This window comes from Acomys russatus, chromosome 16 (assembly GCF_903995435.1).
Source record: "Acomys russatus chromosome 16, mAcoRus1.1, whole genome shotgun sequence".
NCBI classification, from domain to species: Eukaryota; Metazoa; Chordata; class Mammalia; order Rodentia; family Muridae; genus Acomys; species Acomys russatus.
Window position 1 is genome coordinate 41,918,984 of NC_067152.1, and position 27,743 is coordinate 41,946,726.

Here is a 27,743-nt window from a genome sequence, read left to right on the forward strand (position 1 = left end):
CCAATTACATCTTCTGAACTAAAAGCCTTAGCACATGGCTTGTGGCAAAGGGCCTTTCTGTTATTTCTGGGTGTAAAAGGTGACCTGAGTGATTTATTTCTTTATGCCAAACACTCTGGTGACCACCATGCATTTTAATGGCTTATGACAGGATGACAGGATTTTTCAAATCTGGATTGTCCAAGAAAATTTACTTAACGAGGCCACCAAGATCCAGCAATAGCACAGCTGAGGGCTCTCCCTGTACTTGATCTGTGGGGGCAGAATAGTTAAGTGTCCTTAGTAGCTCTTTCAGGGGAAGGCAAGCAAGACAGGGAAGAAGGTCAGCCACATCATGATTGAAGTCCAGGCAATGGCCGAAAGCCTGAAGTAAAGGTAACTATGCAGAAAGTGGGGATCAAAGGTGAGAGCCTGGAATGCATGATCCTCCCATCAGGAAACTCTGGTGCCTTGGTGGGTGGCTGAAGGAATCCTCTTGTTGGCTATGTTCATGTGACAGTTAACAGTGACACACCCACGCAGCAGAAGAATGTGCTGTCGTCCACAGCCCACGTCAGGGTTTCTATGACTTTCTGGCCCCCAAACTCCTGTTCTTAGTTGTAGATCAGAAAGTAGTAGTCAAGAAAGCCTGGACGTCCTACCCACATAACACTTTTGCTTCAAAAACCATATATCCAGTGATTAGCAGTAAAACTGTGAAAATAACCAAGTATTTCATACTTAAACTCTGTTAATTATCCAAAGCCTTGGCCTTCTGAGATTAGCAGGATAAAAGGAAGTCAGACCACAGCTCTGCAGCTTCCTGTGTTCCTCAGGAGCCTCTCTCTGTGTCACTGCACTTAAAACACTGAAGTTCTCATTTCATCTCTAAAGTCTGCCTGGTTCTCTTTACTTATGGAGAAGAAAATGTCAGCCCATCATCTGCCGCATAGCTACATGAATCTGAGGAGGAGTTTGCAAGGGTTGGTAAGTTGGGGAGGAGAGATTTTCCGCTGCTGTCCGGAGCTCAGACTTGTGCTGGGGAAGCATCAAAGCTTGGACTGCAGGGGCTTCAAAGCTTGGACTGCAGGGGCTTCAAGTGCTTGTAGTAAGATTCGTGGACCTACAGGGAAAGAGGAGACCGTGAGGAAGGGCTCTCCATGTAAATTAGCTTTTTTCTTTTTTCTTTTTGAGAGATTATGGTGGCCTTGTGCAGATATAAATTCAAGTACTTTTGTTTTTTTTTGAGACAGGGTTTCTCTGTTTAACAGCCCAGGCTATCCTAGAACTCACTTTGTAGACCAGGCTGACCTCAAACTCAGAGATCTGCTGCCTCTGCCTCTCATATGCTAGGATAAAAGGTGTGTGCCACCACGCCCTGCTTGTTTTGTTTTTTGAGCCAGGGTTTCACTATGTAGCCTGGCTGGCCTTAAATACATAGGTATCTACCTCCCAGATACTATAATTAAAAGTGCACATCACTATGTCTGGCTTTTATTTTAAAAACATTAAAGCAGGGCGGTGATGGTGCACACTTTTTTTGTTTTTGTTTTTTCTCGAGACAAAATTTCTCTGTTTAGCCTTGGCTATCCTGGACTGTGTAGACCAGGCTGGCTTTGAACTCACATCCATTCGCCTAGCCTCCAGAGTGCTGAAATTAAAGGCATGTGCCACTACACCTGGCAATGGTGAACACTTTAGATCCGCCTGCCTCTGCCTCCCCACTGCTGGAAATTAAAGGCATGCGCCACCACGCCTGGCCTGGTGCACACTTTCAATCCCAGCAGAGCTAGATGGATGTCTGTGAGTTTGAGGCCAGCCTGGTCTACAAAGTGAGTTCCAGGACAGCCTGGGCTACATAGAGAAACTCTATCTCCAACCTCCCCACCTCCCAAAAAAAGCCAGGCAGCAGTGATGCATGTCTTTAATCCTAGCATTTGAGAAGCAGAGGCAGATGGATCTCTAAGTTTGAGGCCCACGTGGTCTACAAAGTGAGTCTAGGACAGCCAAGGGACACAGAGAAACGCTGTCTCAAAAAACCGAAAAACAAATATATATACACACACACACACACACACACACACACACACACACACATACATATATATACATGTGTGCATGCGCTGTATATCAGTATGTTCCTTTGGGAGCTCTTGAAGTCAGAAAGGGTGTTGGAGCCGGGCGTGGTGGCGCATGCCTTTAATCCCAGCACTAGGGAGGCAGAGGCAGGTGGATCGCTGTGAGTTCGAGGCCAGCCTGGTCTACAAAGTGAGTCCAGGATGGCCAAGGCTACACAGAGAAACCCTGTCTCGAAAAACAAAAAAAACAAAAAAAAACAAAAACAAGAACAAAAAAAAACCAGAAAGGGTGTTGGATACGCTGGAGTGGAATTATGGGTAATCCCTCGCCTAGCACCGCACAATATAAGTTAAGAACCTGAGAGGCCGAGAAGACCCTGTCTGTTCGCTTTACCTCTGTTTTGTTCAGAGGGGATTTCTTGGCCCATTCAAACAAGTTCTCGTACACGTTCCCATCATAGCGGCCCAGAACAGAGCCCAGAGTCATGTCTTTGAAGTCAAAGGCGTCCACCAGAGCGACAGCATTGGGGCGGATCAGTGTGAGCAGCTCTAGGATCCGACTGTTGACCTGCGCCATCTGAGGCCCTGTGATGATGTTCCCCTAGGAGGAAAGAGATGAGTGAATAAAAGTATGTACACACAGAGAACTACAGAACAGACACCACACACACACACACACAGAGACACACAGACACACCACACACACACACCACACACAGACACACACACACACACCACACACAGACAGACACACACACACACAGAGACACACACACACACCACACACACACACCACACACAGACACACACACACACACCACACACAGACACACACACACACGGCTTCGAAAATACTGACCTCAAGAAAATCTCCTCCTTTCTGGCTGATCCCATAGAGAGAATATAAGAGACACAGATTCCTCAGGACAGCCTGAACCGCTTTGTCTTGAATCTTCGGGAGCTTATCTGAAAAGAGCTTAACCGCCACGTAGTGGCAATGTGCCTAGAGGAAAGGGAAACCGTGGAGTGTGGGAATCCTTGAAAAGGTAGGCGTGGTGGCTTATGCCTCCAAGTCCAACATTTGGGAGGCTGACGCAGGAGGACTACCATGACTTGGAGGTCAGTTTTACAGTTTTAGCTCCTTGGTGAGTTCCAGACAGTGTAGGTTAATGAGAGCCTGTCTCAAAAAGAAGGCCACCACAGTGACCTGGGTACTAAGGAAGGGACTGCCCAGCCGAGTGAGGGAAAGCCACCACTGACCTCACTCGCCCGGACAAGGTCAACAGAAGTTAAGTTCCACGCTACTTCCTTGCTCTTCCTGTGACTCATATGAGTCTGCAGGTTTTTGGCAGCAATTTCTACTAATCTGTTAAGCAAGATGGAAGGACAGAGCTGAGGAAACCATTGTCGTTCTCATGCCTATACCTGGCCCAGCCCACAAGGCCTCACAGCCGGCCTCTTACCCACGAGGGGAGCTCACCTGGCTGCACGAAGCTTGTAGGCTTCAGTCAGGCTGTCCACACTGTTGATGTCCACCAGAGTTGGCCAGGCTGCCACTTGCTGTGGCTGGATACGCTGACTGGGTAGGTCATTCAAGTAGGACACTGTGCCACCCACCAACTTCCCTGACTGCACCTGGTCATAGATTTTCATCAAGAACCTAGAAATCACCAGAGCACACGCTTTTAGTCACCCTACTGAAATGACTTCACACCCATGACAGCACTCAGTACTTGCTAAAAATATGTCGGCTTAATCCAGGCTAGAGTCACCTGAGAGGAGGGATGTCGTAGGACATGTGATCATACTGTGAACCCCAAGATTGTGCTACTTACTGGGAAAACCTGTTTTTAGTTGTGGTGTGGCTCAGCCCTAGCAAACAACTTTAATCCAAGAGCTTTCTGCTTGAATTAAATAAAATCAACCATAGTTCAAGAAAAAAAACCAGAGAGTGAGAGGAAGTCAGGAGGATGGATAGAGACACACAGGAAGTAGAGGGAGGGACATTCAGTTTGAGGGTTCTTTTGAGAAGGAGCACTCCTGCCAGGAAACAGCACCCCTCCATGGCCTCTGTATCAAGTTCCTACTGTTTGAGCTCCTGTCCTCGCTTCCTTGGATGATGAAGAGCGATATGGAAGTGTAAGCCAAGTAAACCCTTTCCCCCCCCAAGTTGCTTTGGTCACGGTGTTTCATTATAGTAATAGAGACCCCAAGTAGGAGAAGTTGGTACCAGGATAATGGGGTACAGCTGTCAAAGACCCAAACATGTTGTTTTGGTGGCATTATGAAAGGACTTTAGAACTCTGGGCTAGAAAAGCCACCGAGTGTTGGGAGCTCAGTGCGCTGTTCGGTAGGAGCTGGAGGAGGAGAACGTTGAGGGCAGTACAGACGATGGAAGCCTGGCCTCTGCAGTGTCGGAGGGATGCACAGACTCTCCTGGGCCTTCCGTGTGAAGAATCTGTGGTGTCTGGTCAGCTGGAGCTTGACTGACAAGAGACCAGAACCACCTATAGATGGATGCTGGCAGCTGGGGCTGAAAAATCAGCTGAGATTAAGAGACCAGTAAGCCCAGCACTCAGGAGGCAGAGGCAGGTGGATCTCTGTGAGTTTGAGGCCAGCCTGGTCTACAAAGTGAGTCCTGGACAGCCAGGGCCATTACACAGAGAAACCCTGTCTTGAAAAACAAAAACAAACGAAACAGAAAGGAGAGCAGCATCATTGAGGTGGAGTCTTCTGTGAAGTGTCTCCTCAGAGTCAGCCCAGATGCTGTGGTCCAGAGGTGGCCAAGGCTGTACTTTGTGCTGGCAACTTAACTTGGCAGTGTTAAGAGTCACCTAGGTGGTGCTGGGTTTGAAGGAATGAGGGGTCATGGAGAACAGCTGAGGTATGGCACTGGTGACATGGTTGGAGTCCCTCAAGAGAGCCCAAGAGGGGCTAATGGTGAAGGGGCATCGCAGTTGCAACAAGAGATACCAGCAGTTTGGAGATGCCAGTGTCATGGGATGACCACCAAGAACAGCAGCAGTGCTAGAGCTGAAGTGACCCAGGCCCTTTGGAGGGGCCCAGAAGATTATGAATGAATCCCAGATAATGGACATTAAAGACTTATCTGTTGGGGGCTGGAGAAATGGCTCAGAGGTTAAGGGCAGTGACTGCTTTTCCAAAGGCCCCGAGTTTGATTCCCAGCAACCACATGGTGGCTCACAACCATCTATAGTGAGATCTGGTGCCGTCTCCTGGCCTGCAGGTGTACATGCAGGCAGAGCACTGTATACTTAATAAATAAATAAATCTTTAAAAAAAAAAGACTTATCTGTTGAAGTTTGGTTTTTGCTATGTTCAGATTGTGACTGGGCCCTGGTTCTTCCCTATTCAAGTAAGGAAGTATTTAGCTTATTTTTGATTTTATAGGAGCCCACCACCATTGAGAGACTTTGAATTTTTAAATGAGATTTTGGATTTTCACAGAGACTGAACTTTTAAAGTGTTTGAACTAGTAATGACTGTGGGACTTTCAAATAATAGGGTTTTTAAACAATTATTTATTTTATGTATATAAGCATTATATTTGCATGTACACCTGCATGCCAGAAGAGGGCATCAGATCACAGTATAGATGGTTGTGAGCCACCATGTGGTTGCTGGGAATTGAACTCAGGACCTCTGGAAGAGCAGCCAGTGCTCATAACCTCTGAGCCATCTCTTTAGCCCCTGTAGTTTGTTTTGTTTTTGTTTTTGTTTTTGAGACAGGGTTTCTCCATGTAGCCCTGGCTGTCCTGGACTCTCTTTATAGTTTGCTTTATATGTGTGGTATTTACTAATCTGAGACTTGAGGATGAATCAAGAAAAAGACAGGTTGTCTTAAAAACCTTTCTCGCCCAAGTTGCTTTGGTCATGGTGTTTCCTCACAGCAACAGTGACCATAACTAGGACAGATCACAAGCTATGTGAGTCAGGATGGAAGCATAACCACGCCTGCACTCCATGGCAGAGAAAGCTAGGCACCTGGCATCTGTGACCCTTACCTGGCTGTCTGCAGCATCATGACAGTGTTCTCTCCCTCGAAGGTACAGGCTGGGGTAAAAGTGACGTAGATATTTGGAATTCCGCTGCTGTGAGAATAGCCGTGCCCACCACAAGCCATTCGGCATTCTTCGATCCCAGCATTGGCTGTCCAGGTAGTGAAAGCCTTGAGGCCAGCAGTGAGGGCATGAAGCTAGGAGACAAGCGCAGGCCGTGAGAACCCTGGCTGAGAAGCCACCTTCGATAGGGAGGCAGGCCCTCTTCTAAGTGTGCTGGTCAGGGAGATGTGCCAACAGAAACGGCAGCCACCTGACCAGCGTGAATTAGTCACGTTCTCACACCGCTCTCTGGACTGTTAATACTTGGCCAAGCAGTCATCTCCTCTTTTTAAAATCCTATGAATAAAAATTCCACCTTGACATCTGGTCTGCTTTTAATGGAAAAAAAAAAAAAAAAATCTCCAGATTATATAAATCCTCTCAGGAAATTCTGACAGGCAGCTTCTGGATGTCTGCCAACAGGCAAACATGAAGCCCAAGGCTATCTATGGAGGAATGAAAAAGGCTCATCCGTACCTCAGGCAGCTCACTCAGGTCCCCTTGGCCAATGCTCTCATTAATTCGAAGGTAGGTCTCCTTCATGTATCTTCCTACAAACTGGAAGGCATAGGCAGTGGCCAGGAGTGGAAAGAGTTTATACTGCTGAGTTTGAAAGTCCAAAATCTGTGGTTCCGGTTCACTAAATAACAGAAAAAAGAAGAAGAAAAGTAAGGAAGTAAATGTTTACTTGTGTCGCCCCAGGTTTCAGTCCAAGCACTCTGACATAACACTTGGATCCATCCTTATGAAGGTCCTCCCTGTAAGACAGCTGCCGTCACTACTGTTGCTTTACAATTGGGGAAACTGAGAATTGGGATTCTGTCTGAGGCAGCTCTTTGGCTCCATAAGGTCATATTATCTTTCTTTCTTTTTTCTTTTCTTTTCTTTTCTTTTTTTTTTTCCCCTCAAGACAGGACTTCTCTACATAGCCCTGGCTGTCCTGGACTCACTTTGTAGACCAGGCTGGCCTTGAACTCACAGAGACCCTCTTGTCTCTGCCTCCCGAGTGCTGGGATTAAAGGCGTGCGCCACTGTGCCTGGCACTGGGCAATACTCTTACTCACTCTACTTCACTGACTCCAGGACAGTTCTCGAACTGACACTGTTTCCACTATGACAGAGGCAACCACATCCCAAAGCTACATAGAAACCCAAGCTGGTCAATTCACAGGTGAAGAGGATGCTACAAAAGATCTAACCTCCCACAAGGCTCAACACACTGTATTGGATTCCTTTTGGTTTTTTTTTTTTTTAAGATTTATTATGTATACAACGCTCTGCCTGCCTGTACGCCTACATGTACACCTGCACACCAGAAGAGGGCACCAGATCTCATTATAGTTGGTTGTGAGCCATCATGTGGTAGCTGGGAATTGAACTCAGGACCTCTGGAAGAGCAGCCAGTGCTCTTAATGTCTGAACCATCTCTCCAGCCCCTAAAAATATTTTTTAAATGCACTATCTGCAAATTTTCTTTTACATGTTTATTGTTTTCCAGAACATGCACAGTGCATATATATTGTTTTGTTTTGTTTTTTGAGACAGGGTTTCTCTGTGTGGCCTTGGCTGTCCTGGACTCATAGAGAACTGCCTGCCTCTGCCTCCTGGAGTGCTGGGATTAAAGGTGTGTGCCACCACGCCCAGCAAAAAGTTTTATTTTAATATGTATATGCATATGCCTGAGTATTTGTATACCACATGTATGTAAGGACCTGTGGAGGCCAGAGAGCCTATCAGAGTCACTGAAACTGGGGTTTCAGGCGGTTGTGAGCTGCCTGATGCAGGTGCGGGGACCAAATCCAGGTCTTCTTCAAGGACAATGAGCACTCCCAGCCAAGGACTACAGCTTCTGACTAACTCCTTCTAACTTAATAGCTTTTTTTCTTTTCTCCCCTCCTTCTCTCCTCCTCCTTTCTTTGACAGGGTTCGATGCATGTCAAGTGAACTTCAGGCTATTTAAATAGACGAAGATGCCCTTTCTTTTTTGAGACAGGGTCTTAAGTATATAGCTCTGTCTGGCCTGGAATTGGCTCTTTTTGTTTTGTTTTAAATTTCTGAAGACAGAAGCAGCCTGCCAGCCCTCGTTTCCTCCCCATCATGCATTCTAGGTAGGTGCTGGGGTGGAAAAGAGGATAAGGTGGTTATTTTGATCTTTCCTCTGAAGAAGAGGGTCAGAGCAAGCCCTGAGCACCGAGCCCATCTCAGACCCCAGCCTTACCTTGGCTTGATTTCAGACTGGCGCCTCACCGCGCTGTATCGTATAGCAATGGTGCATGCCTTGGACAGACACCGGGCTGCATCGCCCACGAGAAAAGACCTGACGAACACCATGGTCCCGTACGTCAGCTTGTTACTCAAGGGCTTCACGTAAGTGCCATCAGGCTTCACCTGGGAAAGCAAACAGGCCCAAAGGGTATAAGAAGCCAGAGACCATGTACTGATTGTCCAAGTATGTCCTAGAGAGGCAGGGAACCTGGCTTCATGAGGACCTGGCAACTCCTCTGAAATACTAAAATTTGCTCCCCGTTCCGACCTGAACCAGAGATTTTGGGAGCAAGGGCTTGATCTTATGACATGGGCTTGCTATGAAGCTCAGGCAGACTTTGAACTCACTTCTACCGTCTGTCAAGTGCACACCATACTTGGCTTACAATTTGGGTTCTAACTAGCCTTCCAGGGGATTCTAAGTTCCTTAAAGGCTTGAGAACCGCATGGTCACCGAGTAGGTGACATTCTTCACAGCTTCCCCAACTGATTCTAAGTCTCTATTGGAATGAGAGAAGTTCAGAAGCAACAGCGCGCCATCTTCTGCAACCAGCACTTGGACCTGGGCCAGAAGGCGAGCTCTGAACCTTAGCGTGGCTAGTCTAGGGTACATAGTGACAATCTGCTTCAACAGCAGCAACCTAACAAAGAAAATAAATAAGTAAATATACCTGGGCATACTTCATCAGCATGTTCTCCCGAGGGATACGGTAATTATCCATCTTCAGGTAGCCATTATCCATCTCTTCATAACCAAATTTGGGGCCGATGTCCCCAACAGTGATGCCTACCCAAGACAAGAGGAGAGACGGGGATGTTCGTGAGCTCGAACCCCTTGCCTCCCTGCACTCTGTTTAATTGTGCCTTACACTTTTTTGCAGTTTGCTGATATGTGTGGGTGTTTTCCATGCATTATATACCCATACACGACACGCCTGGTGACCCAGGAGGCCAGAAGAGGGTGTTGGTTCCCCTGGAACTGGAGAGCTGCTCGAATTGAACCCTGGTCCTCTGGAAGGTCAGCCAGGGTTCTTAACTGCTAAGCCATCTCTCTAGCCCCTGCAGTTTTAAATTTTACCTTGGCATCAGATGAACAATCCTTACCGGGCAAAGGCTTATGGGTCCCAATTTCACGAATAGGGACAACAAAGGCATGTAAACCGAAGCACTCCCCTCGGGTGATGAGCTGTGCAAGCACTATGGCATGATTGGAAGTCTTCCCAACTGCAACACCAAGGACAGGAGGTGTGAGTGTGCGCTCTTGCTCTCCGTCTTCCTTTATTTCACTGCTCTCTGCTGCAATGTAGCCTTTTGATTCTGGAACCTATCCTTGCTCCTTTCCTTTCTTGGGAATGCCTTTCTTCTCCTTGATAAACTGCCTCCAGTTCTATCTTTTAGCCAGGTGTGGCGATTCACTCTAGGAATTCCAACACTTCAGAGGCAGAGGCAGGTAGATCTCTGTTAGTTCCAGGTCAGCCAGGGCTACACAGAAAAACCCTCTCAGAAAACCGTAAAAACAAAAAACAACAAGAAAACAGAGGCCATTCTGAGACACTTAAGAGTCAGATCAGCGTGGATTACACAGCAAGACCTTGTTCCCCAAAACAAAAATAAACAAAAGGGGAGAATGTAAAAATAAAGTTCACTGACTACTGATTCTCCTTAGAATGAAAGAGGACACCAAATACAAACTTCATGTCAAAGCTGTTTACAATAGAATCGGAAAATAGCTTACATTTTTGACAGAAATAAGAACTAGGAAGCTAAAGAGAAAGATCAGAGGTTAAGAGCACTGGCTGTTCTTTGAAAGGCTCAGAGTTCAAATCCCAGCAACCACACGATGGCTCACAACCATGTATTATGAGATCTGGTGCCTTCTTCTGGCCTACAGGAGTAGATGCAGACAGAGTACTGTATACACAATAAATAAATAAATCTTTAAAAAAGAAATAGGAAGGTTTTATTTATTTATTTATTTTCAAGACAGGGCTTCTCTGTGTAGCCTTGGCTGTCCTGGTCTCACTTTGTAGACCAGGCTGGCTTCTAACTCACAGAGACCCACCTGCCTCTGCCTCCCAAGTGCTGAGATTAGAGGCGTGCGCCACCGCTGCCTGGCAGACGTTTATTTTTTGAGACATGATCTCAATTCTGTAGCCCTGACTGGCCTGGACTTACTCTGTAGACCAGGCTGGCTTTGAACTTGAGAAGATCCACTTGCCCCTGCCTCTTCAAGATTAAAGGAGTGCACCACCATGTTCGGCTAGGGCTTTTATTTTAAATGATGACTATGAGAGGTATGGTAATTCCCGGGGATATTTAGATTTTTTTTTTTTAAAAATGAAGCAAAGTATAGGGCAGCCATTACTGCTGTGCTTTCACAAAGGCTAAAGAGACGTAACACGTACTACAAGAGAATGTAAAACTTCTATAATAGCTTAAGACAATTCGTTTCTGTATTTCATAATTATATTCTTACATAATGTCTACATTCCAAATATACTCTTATAGTAAGTTCTCAAAATGTTCAACCACAACAACAAGAACAAAACATTCAAAACATGTTTAAAGAAAAATAATCAACTTACGCCCTCCAGGCCACCATTTAATAGAAGTCACAGTAGGGCTATTGAGAACGAACTCTTGGGTTTTGGGGTCGTATGTGGCTGTGGTTTCCAAGCCTCGAAGGTGAGTTCCTAAGGAAAGAGATCACGTGGCATCAAGGACAGTACAGAACGGAAAGACCAAGAACACAGACCCAGCCAGGCCTCAGAATCTGCTGATGAACTGTGCGTGATGGGCACAGCAGTGATTACTGCTCCACCAGACACCTCGCCACTAGGCCACAGCGGGTATGCCGTACTTACTGAGATTAGTGAAAAGACAATATAATGGTGGCTTGTGCCCTCTAGGTAACAGGGGTGTGTACTTTCCTTTCATTCCAGTGCTTTCACATGTTGAAAAAATTATACTTACACCAGGCCTGGTGGCACATGCTTTTAATCCCAGTACGGATGGATCTCTGAGTTCGAGGCCAGCCTGGTCTACAGAGTCAGGTCAGCCAGGACTACACAGAGAAACCCTGACTCAAAAAACCAAAAACAAACAAAATTACCTTAACTCTGTGTACATGTGTGCCATGTGTTGGTAAACATGAGCCACAGCACACAATCTGAGGGAGTTAGTTTTCTCCTACCAAGTGGATTCTGGGAATTGAACTTTGGTCATCAGGCGTGGCAGCTAGTACCTTTACCACTGAGCCACATTGCCACACCTCAGTCCCATTTCAAGTTTTAACATGACGACTTCAACTCTAACGAACCATTTACCTCTGTCCTTCTGAGGACAGTGAGGCAGTGGGTGAAAGGGACAGACTTCAGTTAGGCTTTCTGTATATTCAGAACTTGCTTTAGAATGATCACAAAAATGCAAACTAAGAATGTGAAAATGTTTACTTATTATAAAAAAAAAAGTGGGGGCTAGAGAGATGGCTCAGAGGTTAAGAGCACTGCCTGCTCTTCCAAAGGTGTTGAGTTCAATTCCCAGCAACCACACGGTGGCTCATAACCATCTATAATGAGATCTGGTGCCCTCTTCTGGTGTGCAGACATACATGCAAGCAAAACACTGTATACATAATAAATAAATAAATCTTTTTTTAAAAAGTGACTTCCTCTAATTTTCCTATAGGTCCACCAATGCGTGGGTTCCCTCTGTGGCATTCTAGGGCCAGGCTGGCTCGACCTCTGTGCTCAATGCTCTTTGAGGAAGTTTAGGTTTCAGTCTCACGTACTGCTGGAGAGGGACAGACATTTTCACTGTGAATCCGAGTTGTACACGTCACAATTCTTTGGAAAGAATTATTAAAAGATGTGGGCAGCATTTTAGTAGTACTAAACAAATGTTGAGGACCTTTTGACGACTATCTTGAGAACACCAGGCCTCACAGAACACTTTGAAACACTAGAAATTTCCAAATTGAGCCACAGAGATGAACAGTTTGTGAGCCATGGTCTTCAAAGTAAAAGTCAAGAAACTAGGCACTTAGTACACCCTGTGCCAGTGAAGCCCTCGGGGCCACATACACAGAGCAGTAAAGACGCCCTCACAGCTCAACTCAGCCGGATGACACGCTGCATCTTGTGAGGAGCCTATAAAGTACTGTTTGGCATCAAGAGGAGGCTGTGTAGGACACACTTTTTACAGCTCCTCAGGAGAGAAAGAAAAGCAGACAGATGCAATTCAGAAGACATGAGAAAAACTGCCACCTCTAGCCCCACCTAGGCTCAGGAAAGCAGACGAGGTGGTGGGTGGGTGGCACATGTAGCCTGATGCCAGGGACCGGGAACCATGGCTTAAGTTTGCTCGCCTCTGGTCAAACTACCTCCAGAACTTTTCTGAATCATTGCATCAAGGTACAGGCAACTTCAAGGCATAAATATTGTGTATTCTGATTATGGGAATATAATAATCTCCCTACAAGAAGCCAACAGACACTCATACCATTGATGTGCCCTTCTGAGGTCACTGAAAACACTGGTGGGGAAAGCAGGCCTGAGCAGTCGTTCCTGATCCTCTGAAGGAGAGTCAGGAACAACCAGTAATTGCTGTGATAAAAATCACTTAATGTCCACTGACTGAACCTATGCCCAAGGCCCAGAGCCCAGAGCCCAGAGCCCAGAGCCCAGAGCCAGACTCCACAGAGGCCCAGAGAAACTGACGGCAGTACCTTGTGTGCCGTCAAGAGCTCATGGCGGGTGGCCCCGCCCACCCAGAAGGTAGACTAAACACACTGTACCATGACCCATCTCTGTCTGGGCATAAGTGCCCGTGATCTCCAAATTCCAGGCCGGCATGAAGAAGCGCTCCTGCTGCTCTGCGGTGGCCTGGTGAAGCAAGGTGGGCAGGAACATGCCCAAATGAAGGTCCAAAGGCTCAGGCCGCCCTCGGTGCACAAAGCTTCGAAGAAATACCAAGGACGGGCATTTGAGGGAAGCATCATCGGGTGTGTGAGAATCAATAAAGTGAACAGATAGAGCAGGGAGGAAGAAAAAAACACCGTGAGTATGAATCAGCATGTGCACTTCTCCACGGACGGAGCACTGTCCTTTTCTGTATTACTTTATGACTCTCGACAATGTTCATCTTTCTTAAGGTGGCCGAGTGTGCAGCAGGGATGGGCTGTGGAGACCCAGACCCACGTAGTACAACACAGTAGGAACAAGGCAAGTCTCCAGCCTGGCAATTGGGACTTGAAAGGAAACAAAGGCGTCCTTGGTGGCGCAGAATAAAAGAGAACATGGCAGTTCTCTTAGTGATAAGATGAACCCTGGCTAAGGTTTTTCTGCATGCACTATCAGGGAAGTGTCTGGACTGGGACACAGTTTGTTCAGAAGCTAGCTGGGACAGACCCACAGTCTGTACATTCAGCTAGGACCTACTGGGGCCAATTAACACAAAAACTGACAGTGCTCTTTGTCCCAACAATTTCAGTAATTAAAGACATGCAGTTGCTAGTGAGACCATTATAATCGCAATCACAGGGCAGTGCATAACAGATTCCGGGTTACAGTATTATGCTACTTAATTATCTCAGACATGAACCTGACCACGCCTTCCAGTCCTCCCAGCCTGCTCCAGCTAAGCTGGGGAGCAAGAACTTACTAGGACCCCTCCGAGGCCAGTGGCTGCGCTTTCAGCTAACCATTCACAAGAGACAGAGAAGAAATGAGGATGGTTGGCCACGTGCCACACTGGCATCAAAATGAGGGTGGCAAACCAGGACAAGGACTTTGCAAACTAGTCTTGTCTCTGGTCTCTGGTTGGCGAGCTTACTGTTCAAGTCTGACATGGGTTGAGAACGTCCAAAATCCAGAGATGTCCTCAGAAACACCAAAACTGGAGACCCCAAAAGGCCAGCTACTGGCAGCGCCGGCCAAAGGTCTGTGGGGCCTCTTGGTGCTACTTTTGCAACTCCTTATGAATTTGTAATCATTTTTAAATTAGAAAAAAAACAGAAACCAACTAACAGAACTGGTTGTGATGGCACACACCTGTGATCCTGGCACATAGGAGGCTGAGGCAGAAGGATTCAAGTTCAAGGCCAGTTTGAGTCACATAGAGGAATCCTACTTAAAATTCCAAATCAAACCAAATTAAATTCTTGACATGCCTTTTTCATTCGTGAACTATCCAAGCTTTTTAAATGCCAGTGTTGGGAATGGCGGTATAGCCCAGTGGTAAAACAATTTGCTTTGGGTTTGGTCTATCACAGACAAAAATCAAACCACTGTTAACCCCACACACCCAAGCCTAGAACTCATAGGGAGGCCCTGGATTTAAATAAGGGTGGGGAAAACAACAGGCTGGGGGTGACACTCAGGGTACAGTTCATGCTTAGTGTGTGTAGGCCCTGGGTTAATCCCAGCACTCCCCTCCCAACCTAGTACTAGTACTAGTACTAGTACCTAGTAAGAAAAATAAACGGGCTGGAGAGATGGCTCAGAGGTTAAGAGCACTGACTGCTCTTCCAGAGGTCCTGAGTTCAATTCCCAGCAACCACATGGTGGCTCACAACCATCTATAGTGAGATCTGGTGCCTTCTTCTGGCCTGCAAGTGTACATGCAGGCAGAGCATTGCATTCATAACAAACAAATAAATAAATAAATAAAATTTTTTAAAAAGAAAAAGAAACACATGTCAGGTCCCCAGAGCAGCAGCCTTCTGCTTTCAGAAGAGCTGCTCTGTGCTGCTGGGAAAGGAAGAGCCGGGAAGGTCTTATCTCTGTACTGTGCTAGCTACAGTAAGAACAAGTGTTATCAAACACACCGAGGAAGACAGGGCAAGCACTACAATCACACACTGTTTAGGAACATGGGGCGGGGGGGGGGGGGGAGTGCTAGAGAGATGGCTCCAAGGTTCTGAGTTCAATTCCCACCAACCACATGGTGGCTCACAACCATCTACAATGAGATCTGGTGTCCTCTTCTGGCATGCATGTGTATGTACAGGCAGAACTCTGTATATACATAATAAATTAATACATCCTTAAAAAAATAAAAAAAGAACATCTGGGGGAAGTGTCCTGAGGCTTATGTAAATATTGGTCACAGTGGGTGATTTAGGACTGCACAAAGAGAAGGTAATAGTTTCTCTCCTTCAGGTTGATTACGCATGACACACTGCATGGTGAGATGGTTTATAATACATTATAAGAGCCAGATGTGGTGGCACACGCTTTTAATCCCAGCTATCGGGAGGCAGAGGCAGGAGGATTTCTTTGAGTTCGAGGCCAGCCTGGTCTATAAAGTGAGTCCAGGATAGCAAGGAGTACACAGAGAAACCCTGTCTCAAAAAATCCAAAAACCCCTAAGTACTATTTAATACATTATAAAGCACAAGCACTGGCAAAGTATGTGTTAGTTCTTTTAAAGCTGTGATGTGGAAAGGTCTCCTCAGCCTCTCCTTCCACAGACTACAAAGCTGGAAAGGCTAGCAGCCAATAGCAGGGGAAATGATTTGATGTGAACATGCCTTTAATCCCAGCATTGGGAAGGCAGAGGCAGGCGGATCAAGGCCAGCCTGATGTACAAAGCAAGTCCAGGACAACAAAGGCTACACAGAGAAATCCTGTCTCAAAACAAAACAAAACAAAAAACCAACTAAAGGTATAACCCCAAATACTGCATATGTTTATAGTCACATGTCTGTGTATATTCATTTTCTTTCTCCACTGCAGTGCTGTGAGTTGAACTGAGACCCTTTGTGCACTAGGCAAGCGCTGTTCTTGTAAAGCGAGGAGAGGCCTCAGATCCCGCTCAGGGCAGAGCGCCTGTCTAACATGCACAAGACAGGGCTCCCGTCCCAACACCACAGGAAAGAGACAGGCAGACTGACAGAACAAAGTTGAAAACTACAATAGATAAAACCCAAGAAACAAGTCTCATGGGAGCCATGGGGTTCAGTCAACTGGGAAGAACTGAGACTAGCACAGGGGGCAATGCCAGACTCAGAAAATCAACTCTGCCATCTTTCAAGTGTTGAAGGAAGAAAGGACCTTTCTTCAGTGAGAGGAACCTGCCAGTGCTGTCCTCCAGGGCAGCACCTGTCATTACTGCAGAAGCCCCACTTTCCCAGAGGAAGTCACCTGCCAACCTCTTCAATTGGTCACCTGCTTTGTGACCTAAAGAAATGTGAGGTTGATTTCCACACTGTTCCTTCAACACTAGAGCCCTGTAGAGTGCCCCTCCTCAGCTTGGCTTGAGGCTCACAGACCCACAGAACAGGTCTGTCTCGATTTCCTGGTATGTCTGAAGGGGAGGGAAGCCACTGTGAAGGGAAAAGATAAAGCTGACAGGGTTCTGCGGGAGTTGCCTTTTCCTTGATGGGGAAGGCTTCTGGTTTTGCCCATTCTTTGTCAGGTAACTTTGTCATGATACAGGTGAACCAACCACCCGACCTGTTAACCTGCAGGACAGGATGGGGTGGGGGTGGGGGTGGGGAAGAAGACCAAAATGTATGAACAAAACAGCAAGAAGCAAAACTTAATCCTCTACCACTGCACCCGTAAAACACACTATAGAGATACGATTGAACTGACTCAAATATGAGAAAACGGAGGTCTCCGTCAATCACAGACATAGGGGAGGGGAGAAGGGGGGAAGTGGGAGGGAGGGAAGAATGGGAGGAAACAGGGGAAGGGCTAACAATCGAGATGTAATATGAATAAAATAATAAAAAGAAAGAAAAAGAAAACGCCCCGAGTTAGAAGCCTGCAGACCTTCCCAGAGAAAGCAGGATGAGTCCAATTTCTGATCTCAAGACCAAAAGTTCAAGCCTTCATTCTGTCCTCTCTCTAAGCTTTAAGGAGAAACATCAGGTCAACAAGAGAGGACTAAAAAGACACATTAACTTCAATATACTTCACATTGGAGGTCTCCTATGAGGGATGCAGGTCAGTACATCCAGAAAGGAAGCTTTCTCTCCTCAGGAAATGTTTTACGGGGCTTGTCATTTCAGGGTTGACACCACAAGGAAACAGCTCATAGGAACTCTACAGGCCCCTGGAGATTACTCTAAAGGTTTGTTCAGCCCACCCACCGCCACTGTCCGGTTCTCTGACAGGGTTTCACTATGTGGTCCAGGTTCACTTCAAACTTGCAGTGTTCCAGCTTCAGCCTCCCAAATGCCAGGTTGTAAGACAGCTCTACTGCCCAGCTTCCTTCTCTTTCACATTCCCTCCATCTTGGCGGTGAAATAGGCGGTCGAGCATCTCAAACTTAAAACGGTCATACCTGTTGGCAACATGGTGCAAACTTCCCATAGCAGCACGGTATGGGAGGGGAGGAGAGGCAGACTGCCCAGGCTGAGTCTTAAAACCCAAAGCAAACAACAAAAGCTAACACACTCACTTACCACGGGTGTTGTCTCCAAAAACAATCCTACTCCACACCAAGACCACAACAACTTGCTGAACACACCCAAGCATTTAGGAAGGATTTAACTGAAAACTCGTGGCGGTAAAGGACGCACAGACATCTGGGGGGGAAACTACAACCAAGAGCTGGAGAGGACCACAGGACTCATTTCAAGCTTCGGGGTAGCACAGCATGAGCTTCTGGCTTCAGCTCCAGCCACTGCCGCGGCATCAACACTCGCAGGGACTTCCAACACAGTCCTTCGCAACCACACACCGACAGAGTTGCGTGCTACCATACCTTCAAATGCCATCTTTCCAAGCTGCTCAGCAACTGTTAACAGCAGGTATGTGCAGCAACAACAAAGCTTTAACAAGTAACACTGGAAGAGCCCTGGACCCATTTTATGGGGAAATAAATTCAGACAAGAGAAACTTAATGCAACAGTTTAAAAATAAATTCCCAAACACAGAGCAGCAGGGGAGGAGGGGAAAAAAAAAAAAAAAATCAAACGGCAGAAGTCACTTTTCTTGAACTCATAAATGGTCTCCCCAGGACCCTCAGATGCGGACTAACCGTGGCCCATCTCCGTCTGGGCGTAGGTGCCAATTATCTGGAGTTCCAGGGCCGGGTGCAGCCATTTCTCTTTCTGAGCATTGGTGCCCTGATTCAGCAAGGTAGGAATAAACATGGAGGAATTGAGGCCCACAGGTTCCACAAAATTGACCAAATGCAGTCTACAGGAGAGAAAAGAAAAGCGTCTCAGCCTCACGCTACAAACTGTCCACCACGCATTCTCTTGTTATTGCTGTGTGTGCATGCCGTGGGGGAAGAAGGGCATGGTGCCACAGCACACGTGTGGAGGTCAGAGGACAAGTATGTGTGATAATCCTCCTTTCACCTTTAGGTTCCAGAAATCAAATTCCATTTGTCAAGCTTGGCGACAAGCACCTTGGGCAATCTTGCCAACTTACACTCTTGACAAAAAAATCTTGGCCCTCAGGATGAAGAACAGAAGACTGAGGACCCCTTTTATTTACTGCAATGTAAAATTTACCACTTTACTACCTAAAGAGCCAAGAGGGGGCTCTTCTGCAGCATCTCTTGCCCCTCTCATCACCTCAGGGGCAGATTCCTTTTGTTTTTTTCCCTGGTGCTAGGGATGGACCAGCATCTCAGGCAGGCTAAGTCTACAACCTGCAGCCTTTCAGACTTCTTGTTACTTTTTTTTAAAAAAAGAAGCCCCGTGTAAGTTCTACACTTAACCTGAAGCACTGGATTTCGCTACTCCGCTTGGTCTGACTGGATGCATGCTTTAGAGTCAATGTGAGCTGCTTTCAGGGTCAGTTTGCTTTTGAAGATCAAAAGGAACGCCACAAAACACTCGGTACAGAGCTGTTAAAAACTGAGAATAATCTGTTTTATTTTTATTTTTTGAGACAGGGTCTCACTACACAGCTCTGGCTGACTCAGAATGTACTATGTAGCTCAACGTAGTCTCAACTTCCTGAGACTCCTCATCCATTAGGCCCAAGTGCTGGAATTACAGGCATTTGCCACAGAGCCTGGCATCAAGAATACAATAGTCTCTGCCTAGATGACCTAAGCGAACACTCTGATGAATAAGTACATACTGCAGGGCAGGATCAGGAACCTTTAAAGGTTACCCCCAGCAGCTAGTGAACATGGCTTCAGATTAAGGTAACTGCGCATGACACTGAAATCCAGCCCTCAACTACCTTTTCAGAAAACAGAACCTATGGAACAGTGAAAACACAAACTAAGCACAGCCAGTGCTGAGCCTCCTGTGGATTTCCTAAGGGTCGGTCTGACATTTTGGCTCAGAGTTAACCAAAAGAACCTGAAATACAAATGATGTGTCACCTAAGTGACTTCTCAGGAGTGATTAGAAGAGATGTCACCAGGAGACCTTGGGCTTCACAAGGAGCAGAGCACTGACTACAGCAGGAAGGGAAGTCTGTCGCTCCATGGAGAGGCCACTGCCTCAAGAGCAACAGCAGCAAACACAGCAACTGCCTACTGTTCCACTTCCAAAGCAAGCACCGCACACTTCTGCTCTCCAGCACTCACAGCCACTCAGGGATGCTCCGAGACACTGCCTCTGCCAACCAACGCCAATGAGCTCCTGTGATGAGAGTCTACCAGAGGTGACGACTTCCGCCAGTCCTGGGGATGCTAAGAGATGCTGCTCAGCGAACACTGGCTCTGCTGTCAATGGTTTTGGCAAAACAAACAAATCCCTTTCAGGTATGCTGGGAACAGAAGACTAAATGTCCATGAAATAACTGACTAGTGCATACCTTTAATCCCAGCACCTGTGTGGGGGGTGGGAGGGAGGACAACAGGTGGGCTGCTGTGAGTTCGAGGCCAGCCTGGTGTACAGAGTGAGTTCCAGGACAGTCAGAGCTACATATACAGAGAAGCCGGTATTAAAAAACAAAGAACATGGGGCTGTAGAGATGCCTCATATGTTAAGAGCAGTGGCTGCTCTTCCAGAGGTCCTGAGTTCAATTCCCAGCAACCACATGGTGGCTCACAGCCATCTGTAATGAGATCTGGTGCCCGGATCTGCAGGAACTCCAGAAGAAGGCATGTATATATAATAAACAAATAAATCTTTGAAAAGTTTGAGACCAGCCTGGTCTACAAAGCGAGTCCAGGACAGCCAGGGCTACAGAGAGAAACCCTGTCTCAAACAAACAAAGCAAAGAAAGGGGAAAAAAAAAAAAACCAAAAAACCAAACCCAACAATAACAAAGAACATAACAAAAAGTATGTAGATGATAAACAGCCCCAAATAATGAAATGCCTTTGTCTCCAATGCTGTAACATCATATTCACCAAGTGTTACTTTAAACTAAGCAGATACTAAAGCGGCCTATGCCTGTAACCTCAGAAAAGCAAGTGGCTGATGCAGGAGGATCTTCATCATGAAGACAGTCTGGGCCACAAAGAAAAACCAGCTTGGAAACTGGAGGAAAGAGGAGTAAGAACGCAGAGAGGCAGTGAAGCACCAAAAGCCTGACAAGAGCAAGGCATGCATGCCGCCCTCCAGGGCAAGACTGGCACAACCTCCCGGCAGCTCCCAGGCTCGCTGAAACCGCCGTGCGATCACACACGGCCTTCCGCTTCCTCCTGTATGTAGGCACAGAAAGGAGAACGGCGAAGTTCTGAGAAATAAGGTGTACTGGGAGCCAAGAATGGTGAATGCATCATGTATGCACATTTCCACTAGGGAACTGAAAAGGTTGAGCAACTTAGTAAAATACCCTGAAAATTGGAAAATATAACTATAAGGATATTAGCAAAAAAGCAGTTTTAGGAAATAAGAGGTGCTGGGTATGGTAGCAATATCCACTCAGAAGGCAGAGGCAGACAGAAATCTCAGAGTTCGGAGACAGCCTCGTCTACATAATGAGTTCCAGTCTAGCCGAGTCTACAACTGTGAGCCCTGACTTGGAGGAGGAGAAAGCAAATAGGACACAAATACTTATCTTTTTCTTAATTAAGGTATTGGTTGTTTCCCCTTTCCTCAGAAGAACAAAATCTGTAGCTGGAATGATGGTGTGCCCCTGAGCATCCTAACCTTTCCAGCTGGGGTGGGGGGTTGGGGGGGGGGGGGGGGTGCATGCCTGGGCAACACAGGGAGACCCTGCCCCATCAAAACAAAACAAAGAATAAAACGAGACCTTATATTTTAATGGTGCTTAATCCCTCCTGCAGATGCTTGTCAAGAAATCAGATTTCATCAATTAACATGGGGGGCTGGGGATAGAGTCCAGGACCTGAAGCATGCTGAGCACTCTTTTTTTTTTTTTTCTTTTCTTTTTTCTTTTCTTTTTTTTTTTTGCTGAGCACTCTTATCAACTGAGCTGTACACCTCTACCTGCTCCAAGGGATCAGCTTTACAAATCCAACTGACCTCATTAGAATTTCAAAGCAAACAGCACAGTCAAAAGCACTCAACAAGCTGAGACAAGAGGGTTTCCGAAAGTCCAAGGGCAATGTCTGCTACAGTGTAAGACTGTCTAAGTCAGGATGAAGAATGGGGTCTCAGCAGTTTAAAGCACTGGCTGCTCGTCCAGAAGACCTGGGTGCACCTCCTAGCACCCATATGGTAGCTCACAGTCAGCTGTCCAGTTCCAGTGGATCCACACTGCTTTGACCTCTGGCACCAGGCAGGGGAGTGGTACATAGACAAACACACATGCAAAATATCTACACATGTCAACTTTTTTACAAAGTCAACTTTGTAGCTGGCCATGGTGGCGCACGCCTTTAATCCCAGCACTCGGGAGGCAGAGGCAGGCAGATCACTGTGAGTTCAAGGCCAGCCTGGTCTACAAAGTGAGTCCAGGACAGCCAAGGCTACACAGAGAAACCCTGTCTCAAAAACCAAAAAACCCACATATTTAAGAGACATTGTCTTTTTTTCTATTAGATGAGGAGTTTACTAAATGAGCATGGGGAGAGAAGGGAGAAGAGGGGTACCCTAAACAGAGAGAGACAGAGAGACAGGGAGAGAGAGGAAGAGAGGTAAGAAAAAGAGAGAGAGAGAGGGGTTAGAGAGAGCCACGAGGAAGGTTTAGCCTTCTATAATCTTGGGTGAGACCATGCCCAGAGACCCTGCTTTAAGAAGAAATAGTAGCCAGTGGTGGCACATGCCTTTAATCCCAGCACTTGGGAGACAGAGCCAGGCAGAGCTCTGTGAGTTCGAGGCCAGCCTGGTCTACAGAGCGAGTTCCAGGATAGCTGGAGCTGTTGAGCTGTTATGCTGTTACACAGAGAAACCCCTGCCTTGAACCCCCACCCCCTCAAAAAAAAAAGAAGAGAAGGGGGAAGAAAATTGTAATATAACAAAGACACCAGTAAATGCCCTAAATTCCCAGAAATACCCCCGCTTCACCAATTCTAGCACTCTTCCCTCCTTTAGCATACACATGTATCTCACAATTAACAGTAAAGTTTTTTTTTTTTTAATTTGTATTACTAGGTGTATGGAGGAATTTTAATTCAGAACATGGCTGCTCTGGCAAGAGATCACATTCAAAAACCTTCTAGATCTGTGTGAATAGGCTGGAATGCCAACGTACAAACAGATCTGAGTTCAAGGCCAGCCTGGTATAGAGCAAGTTTCAGGCAAAGAAAAGCTTAGGTTCAGGCATGGTGGCATATGCCTTTAATCCCAAACAATGAAGGGAAAGTTAGTTTGAAGCAAGCACCCATGTTTGAAATTGATGTCTAATTGAGTGGCAGAAAAAGGAAGTGACGAATCAGAGTAGATTTGACAGAATAGAATATGCCCAACTGTCACAAGTACAGACAGGGAAGGGAAGCTCCTAAAGGGGCAATGGGTGGGGAGGAGGAGTCATTTTTACAGAGAGAGGTTGAAGGCAGAAGGAGCTAGAAGATTAGAAAAGATTACTGGAGTTAGTTTACGGCCAAAGAGGACAATTCACAGGCCAAGAGAGAAGCCAGATTGAGTAAGTCAGCTGGGAGAGGAGGTTGAGCCAGAACAGCTGAATTGAGCCCAGAGCTCGGAAAGAACTAGAAAGGATGAGCTTTCAGCAGTAAGTCTCAGAGGCTGAAAACACTCTATGCCTAGGTTAGATTCTAAGGAGGCTAGAAGCTTCCAGGACTAGGTTGGCAGACAGAGGTAGTATGTCTACCAGACAGCAAGTGAAAGAGGAGAAGAAAAGTTCCTTTTACATAGGTGAAACAGACTTGAAACATAGCCTACACAAATGCACAACCAGCCATCTACAACAAGTGAAAAACCCTGGGCAGAAAGAATGATACACTTTTCTTAGCGGCACATAAGATTCTGACATTGAGTTACAGAGTTCAAGAGGCAGATGGAACTATGCACCCACAGCCGCCTTAGCTGCCAAAGCCAACTTCCGGTCTCCTCCTCCTCCAACTTGACATGTCCCTGGCACATCCTAGGAACACTGGAACAGGGTCAAAGGGCACTAAAACTTATCATTAACATTTCATGTGAAAGGGAGGCACAAGCCATAGGGAGGACTTTGTTCGAGGTCTCTGTGACCTCGTTTAGTCGGATTGCATACTGTGCACTAACACAGGTTACAAAATGTGCTGTGTCATCCACTCTACAGAACCAAACCAAGGCCCTTCTCTATGCTGTACTGAGAAGGTATAAAACCTTAGCAAGTTTTAAGTTGGGAAGCCCGACTCAGTCTATTCGGCAACACCTTCCTAGGGTTTACTCTATTTCAAAATTTCATACATTACAAACTTTAGAAACAGAAACGAGGACTTGAAAGTTGGTGAATATTCTGATTTGGACTGCTAAAACCACACATGAAAAAATTCGAATGTAGCTCAGACTGTCCTCAAGCTGGATACATGTACTAGGATGGCTTTGATCTGCCACCACTGCCCAAGTGTCAACCAGGTATTCATAATTGGTAAGAGACCAGGTGGAGGCCTGAGGAAGGCCTGAGGGGCAAAGGTGATCATTTCCTCACCCCAGAAATGACAAGTAGACACAGAACGCACTGTATCCATAGCTCAAAGGAAGGAGGAACGGCCACAACCACATAAGACCGTGACTTGTAATCATTTGTATATGTTCTTGAAAACATAGTCAAGTAATATTTCATCTTCTTAAGCCAAGCAGGGTGCCTCATACATGTAACCCTAGCACTTACGACACCGAGGCAGGGGCCAGCTTGATCTACAAAGTGAGTTTCAGGCCAACCTATCTCAAAGAACAAAACAAAGCCTCAAAAGAAAACAAAAAAACAAGGTTTCCTGCTGGGTGTGGTGGAACACACCTTTAATCCTAGCACTTGGGAGGCAGAGGCAGGTGGATCGCTGTGAGTTCGAGGCCAGCCTGGTCTACAAAGCGAGTCCAGGACAGCCAAGGCTACACAGAGAAACTGTCTTGAAAAAAGAGAAAACAAAACAAAAAATCAAAACAAGGTTTCCTGTTGTTAAAGCACTTAGTTTAATCTAGGGACTAGAAGATGTTATGTGAAAGTGAGCTATACTTCTGGTCCTAATTTTCTTTAAAAAGTAATTAATACACACACACACACACACACACACACACACGACTTCTCTGTCTGCATGTACACCTGCAGGTCAGAAGAGGACACCAGATCTCATTATAGATGGTTGGGAGCCACCATGTGGTTGCTGGGTATTGAACTCATGACCTCTGGAAGAGCAGTCAGTGCTCTTAACCGCTGAGCCATCTCTCCAGCCCCCTTTACTTCATTTTTATTTATTTACTTGGTAATGGTGGGGATTGAACTTAGGTAACTGTGCATGCCAGGCAAGGGCTCTACCGTTGAGCTATGTCTCTAGCCTCCCAATTTTTTAAAAAGAGATTTATTTATAGCCAGGCGGTGGTAGCACACACCTTTAATCCCAGAACTCGGGGAGGCAGAGGCTGGCAGATCACTGTGAGCTCAAGGCCAGCCTGGTCCACAAAGCTAGCCTAGGACAGCCAAGGCTACAGAGAAACCCTGACTCGAAAAAAATTAAAAAAAAAGAAAAAGAAATTTATTTATTTATTATGTATACCGTGCTTTGCCTGCATGTACACCTGCCGACCAGAAGAGGGCACCAGACAACTGAGTTGTAATCTGAATAAATTAATTTAAAGAAAGAAAAAGAAAAAAGGCACCAGATCTCACTATAGATGGTTGTGAGCCACCATGGGGTTGCTGGGAATTGAACTCAGAACCTCTTGAAGAGCAGTCAGTGCTTTTAACTTCTGAGCCATCTCTCCAGCCCCAGCCTCCCAAATTATCTTTATTGATGAAAACCCTGGGGAGTTAGTTCCTCTACAATGTAAAAACCCAGAAGGGGTGCACAGAATAAAGGAGAAGCAGCAGAGGCGCTGCCTGCACAAAATCTGCCAGAGTGACTACTAAGGCTAAGTGGGGTGGGGCAGGGAGAGTGTTTATATATCATCTTTTAAAGGTTCTCATTTTAATGACTTATTTGTGCTATGTACGGTTTGCCTGCACATATGTCTGTGTGAGGGTGTCATATCCCTAGAACTGGAGTTACAGACAGGATGAGCTGCCACATGGGTGCTGGGAATTGAACCCAGAACCCCTGAAAGAGCAGACAGTGCCCTTAACCACTGAGCCATCTCTCCAGCCCCTTTATATATAACTGAAAGGCAAAGGGCAACAGAATGAGAGTCTGTTTCCCCAACAACAGGACTAAGGCACAGGACAACCACTAATAGCCGCTACACTACATCATTACATCCCACAATGCTGGGTTCTTAGAATGCGGTTCTTAGAATAGCGGACCCACTCTTAGGTCTGACGTGGTCTTCAACTACTCTCACATTTCCCATTATTTTATACTCAAAATACACACTATATAAAAACAAAACCTGCTATTGTTCCAAAATATTTAAGTGTCTGGTCTTGCAACTACAAACTTCTCAGAAAATCAGGAGGCATTGTTCTTTTTTGTCTTCAGTGCTGGGAATCAAACCCAGGGCCCACAGAATACTAAGTGACCTGTGACCTGCTGAGCCACACCCCTGGCATCTGGAAGCTTTCTTACAAAGTGAAAATTCCCTTTGCATTTAAATAACTCTTAACTGGCAAGTCTGGAACAAAAGGATTTGTTTGTTTGTCCCCACCCCACCCCCACCTCCACCCCCAGAGTTTCTCTGTACCCCTGACTGTCTTGGACCTGGCTCAGGTTGGCCTCAAACTAAGATAAGAGCCTGCCTCTGCCTCCAAGGGCTGGGATTAAAGGCTTGTGTCACCATTGCCCAGCTCAAAAGAATTTTATAAATTACATTTTAAATTTAGTTTTGGTGTGTGTGTGGAGGGGGTACACAACAGGCACCTCTAGCAAATGGACGTCAGAGGACAATCTGTGGGAGGTGACTCTTTTTCGACAGTGTGGGTCCTGGGAATTGAATTCATATTAGACTGGTGGAAAACACCTTTACCTGCTGAATAGCCTCAGCAGCCCTTAAATTTTTCAACAATAAGATACAAATTCACTATTAACATTTTACAAATATGCCACACTATCTCACTAAAAGACTTAGATGCAAAAGCAGTATCTTTTCACACATACAACTGAATCATGAAATAAGCGATTTAAGCCTTCAAACGCCAAGCAAGATGAAAAGACACCCCCCCCCCCCAGACTGCAGCTGTAGTCTAGGCTAGCACTACCGTGCTGACGTACACTTACTTTTTAAACCACATGATTTCTTCGGGGTCTGAGATGCCAAACTCCCTCATCTTCTTCACCATGATGGCACTCTTCTTCACCGCCACTTCATAACGCTGGCTGCGAGTGAGGAAGTTATAGTCCTCATGCTGGAAGTCTGGGTCGTTCAGAATCAAGTTCTCTGCAGGGGAGTTAAAAGTCATCAAGAGAATCGAGCATTCACCCTCCCTAACCCCAGTAGATTACATCGGAGGGCGATACTTCTGCTAATCCTGCCACCGGACGCCCATCGAAGTAGGAGGTCCCGGCACCCCCTAAACTCCACAGACCCCCCTCCAAGTTCTCATTCACAGGGGTCTGTCGCCTCGTTCGGGAGAAGGGGGCGGCCTGGCCCTCCAGCCTCACCGATTTCTCGGCGGCGCCGGGTTTGCTCCGGGCTGCCGTCCAAGATGTACGTGATCAACTCGGGATTGAAGGTGGCGGCGGCCCGCTCCTTGCGCAGGTCGGGGTTCATGACGGCGGTCAGGGTTGCTGGCGGAGGACGCGGCGACAGAAGAAGAAGTGACAGGCACCAAAGCGACGACAGTGTCCGCAGCTCTCGCGCCGACCTGGCCCTAAGAGCTGTGCAGAGCCAGCCCTCGGCTCCGCCCCGCCCGCCCCGCCCCGCCCCGCCGCCACT

At 46.5% G+C, this 27,743-nt stretch overlaps 1 protein-coding gene across 3 annotated transcripts; it reads right to left on the reverse strand.

Moving 5' to 3' along the window:
- Positions 1-1,051: 1,051 nt before the first annotated feature.
- Positions 1,052-27,696, reverse strand: Acox1 (acyl-CoA oxidase 1). Of its 3 annotated transcripts, none has more exons than XM_051159085.1 (14): positions 27,470-27,696; positions 27,086-27,245; positions 13,239-13,399; positions 11,029-11,136; positions 9,548-9,667; positions 9,115-9,230; positions 8,397-8,566; positions 6,656-6,818; positions 6,083-6,273; positions 3,538-3,717; positions 3,318-3,423; positions 2,917-3,060; positions 2,452-2,658; positions 1,052-1,102 (listed from the first exon to the last, which is right to left on the reverse strand). In XM_051159085.1, exons 1-14 carry the CDS (start codon positions 27,576-27,578, stop codon positions 1,052-1,054), a joined length of 1,986 nt encoding a protein of 661 aa, XP_051015042.1. In that variant the 5' UTR covers positions 27,579-27,696. The 3 variants fall into 3 exon arrangements, with proteins under 3 accessions (XP_051015042.1, XP_051015040.1, XP_051015043.1); XM_051159083.1 differs by lacking the exon at positions 13,239-13,399 and adding an exon at positions 18,434-18,594; XM_051159086.1 differs by lacking the exons at positions 27,086-27,245; positions 27,470-27,696 and adding an exon at positions 18,434-18,498.
- Positions 27,697-27,743: the final 47 nt, after the last annotated feature.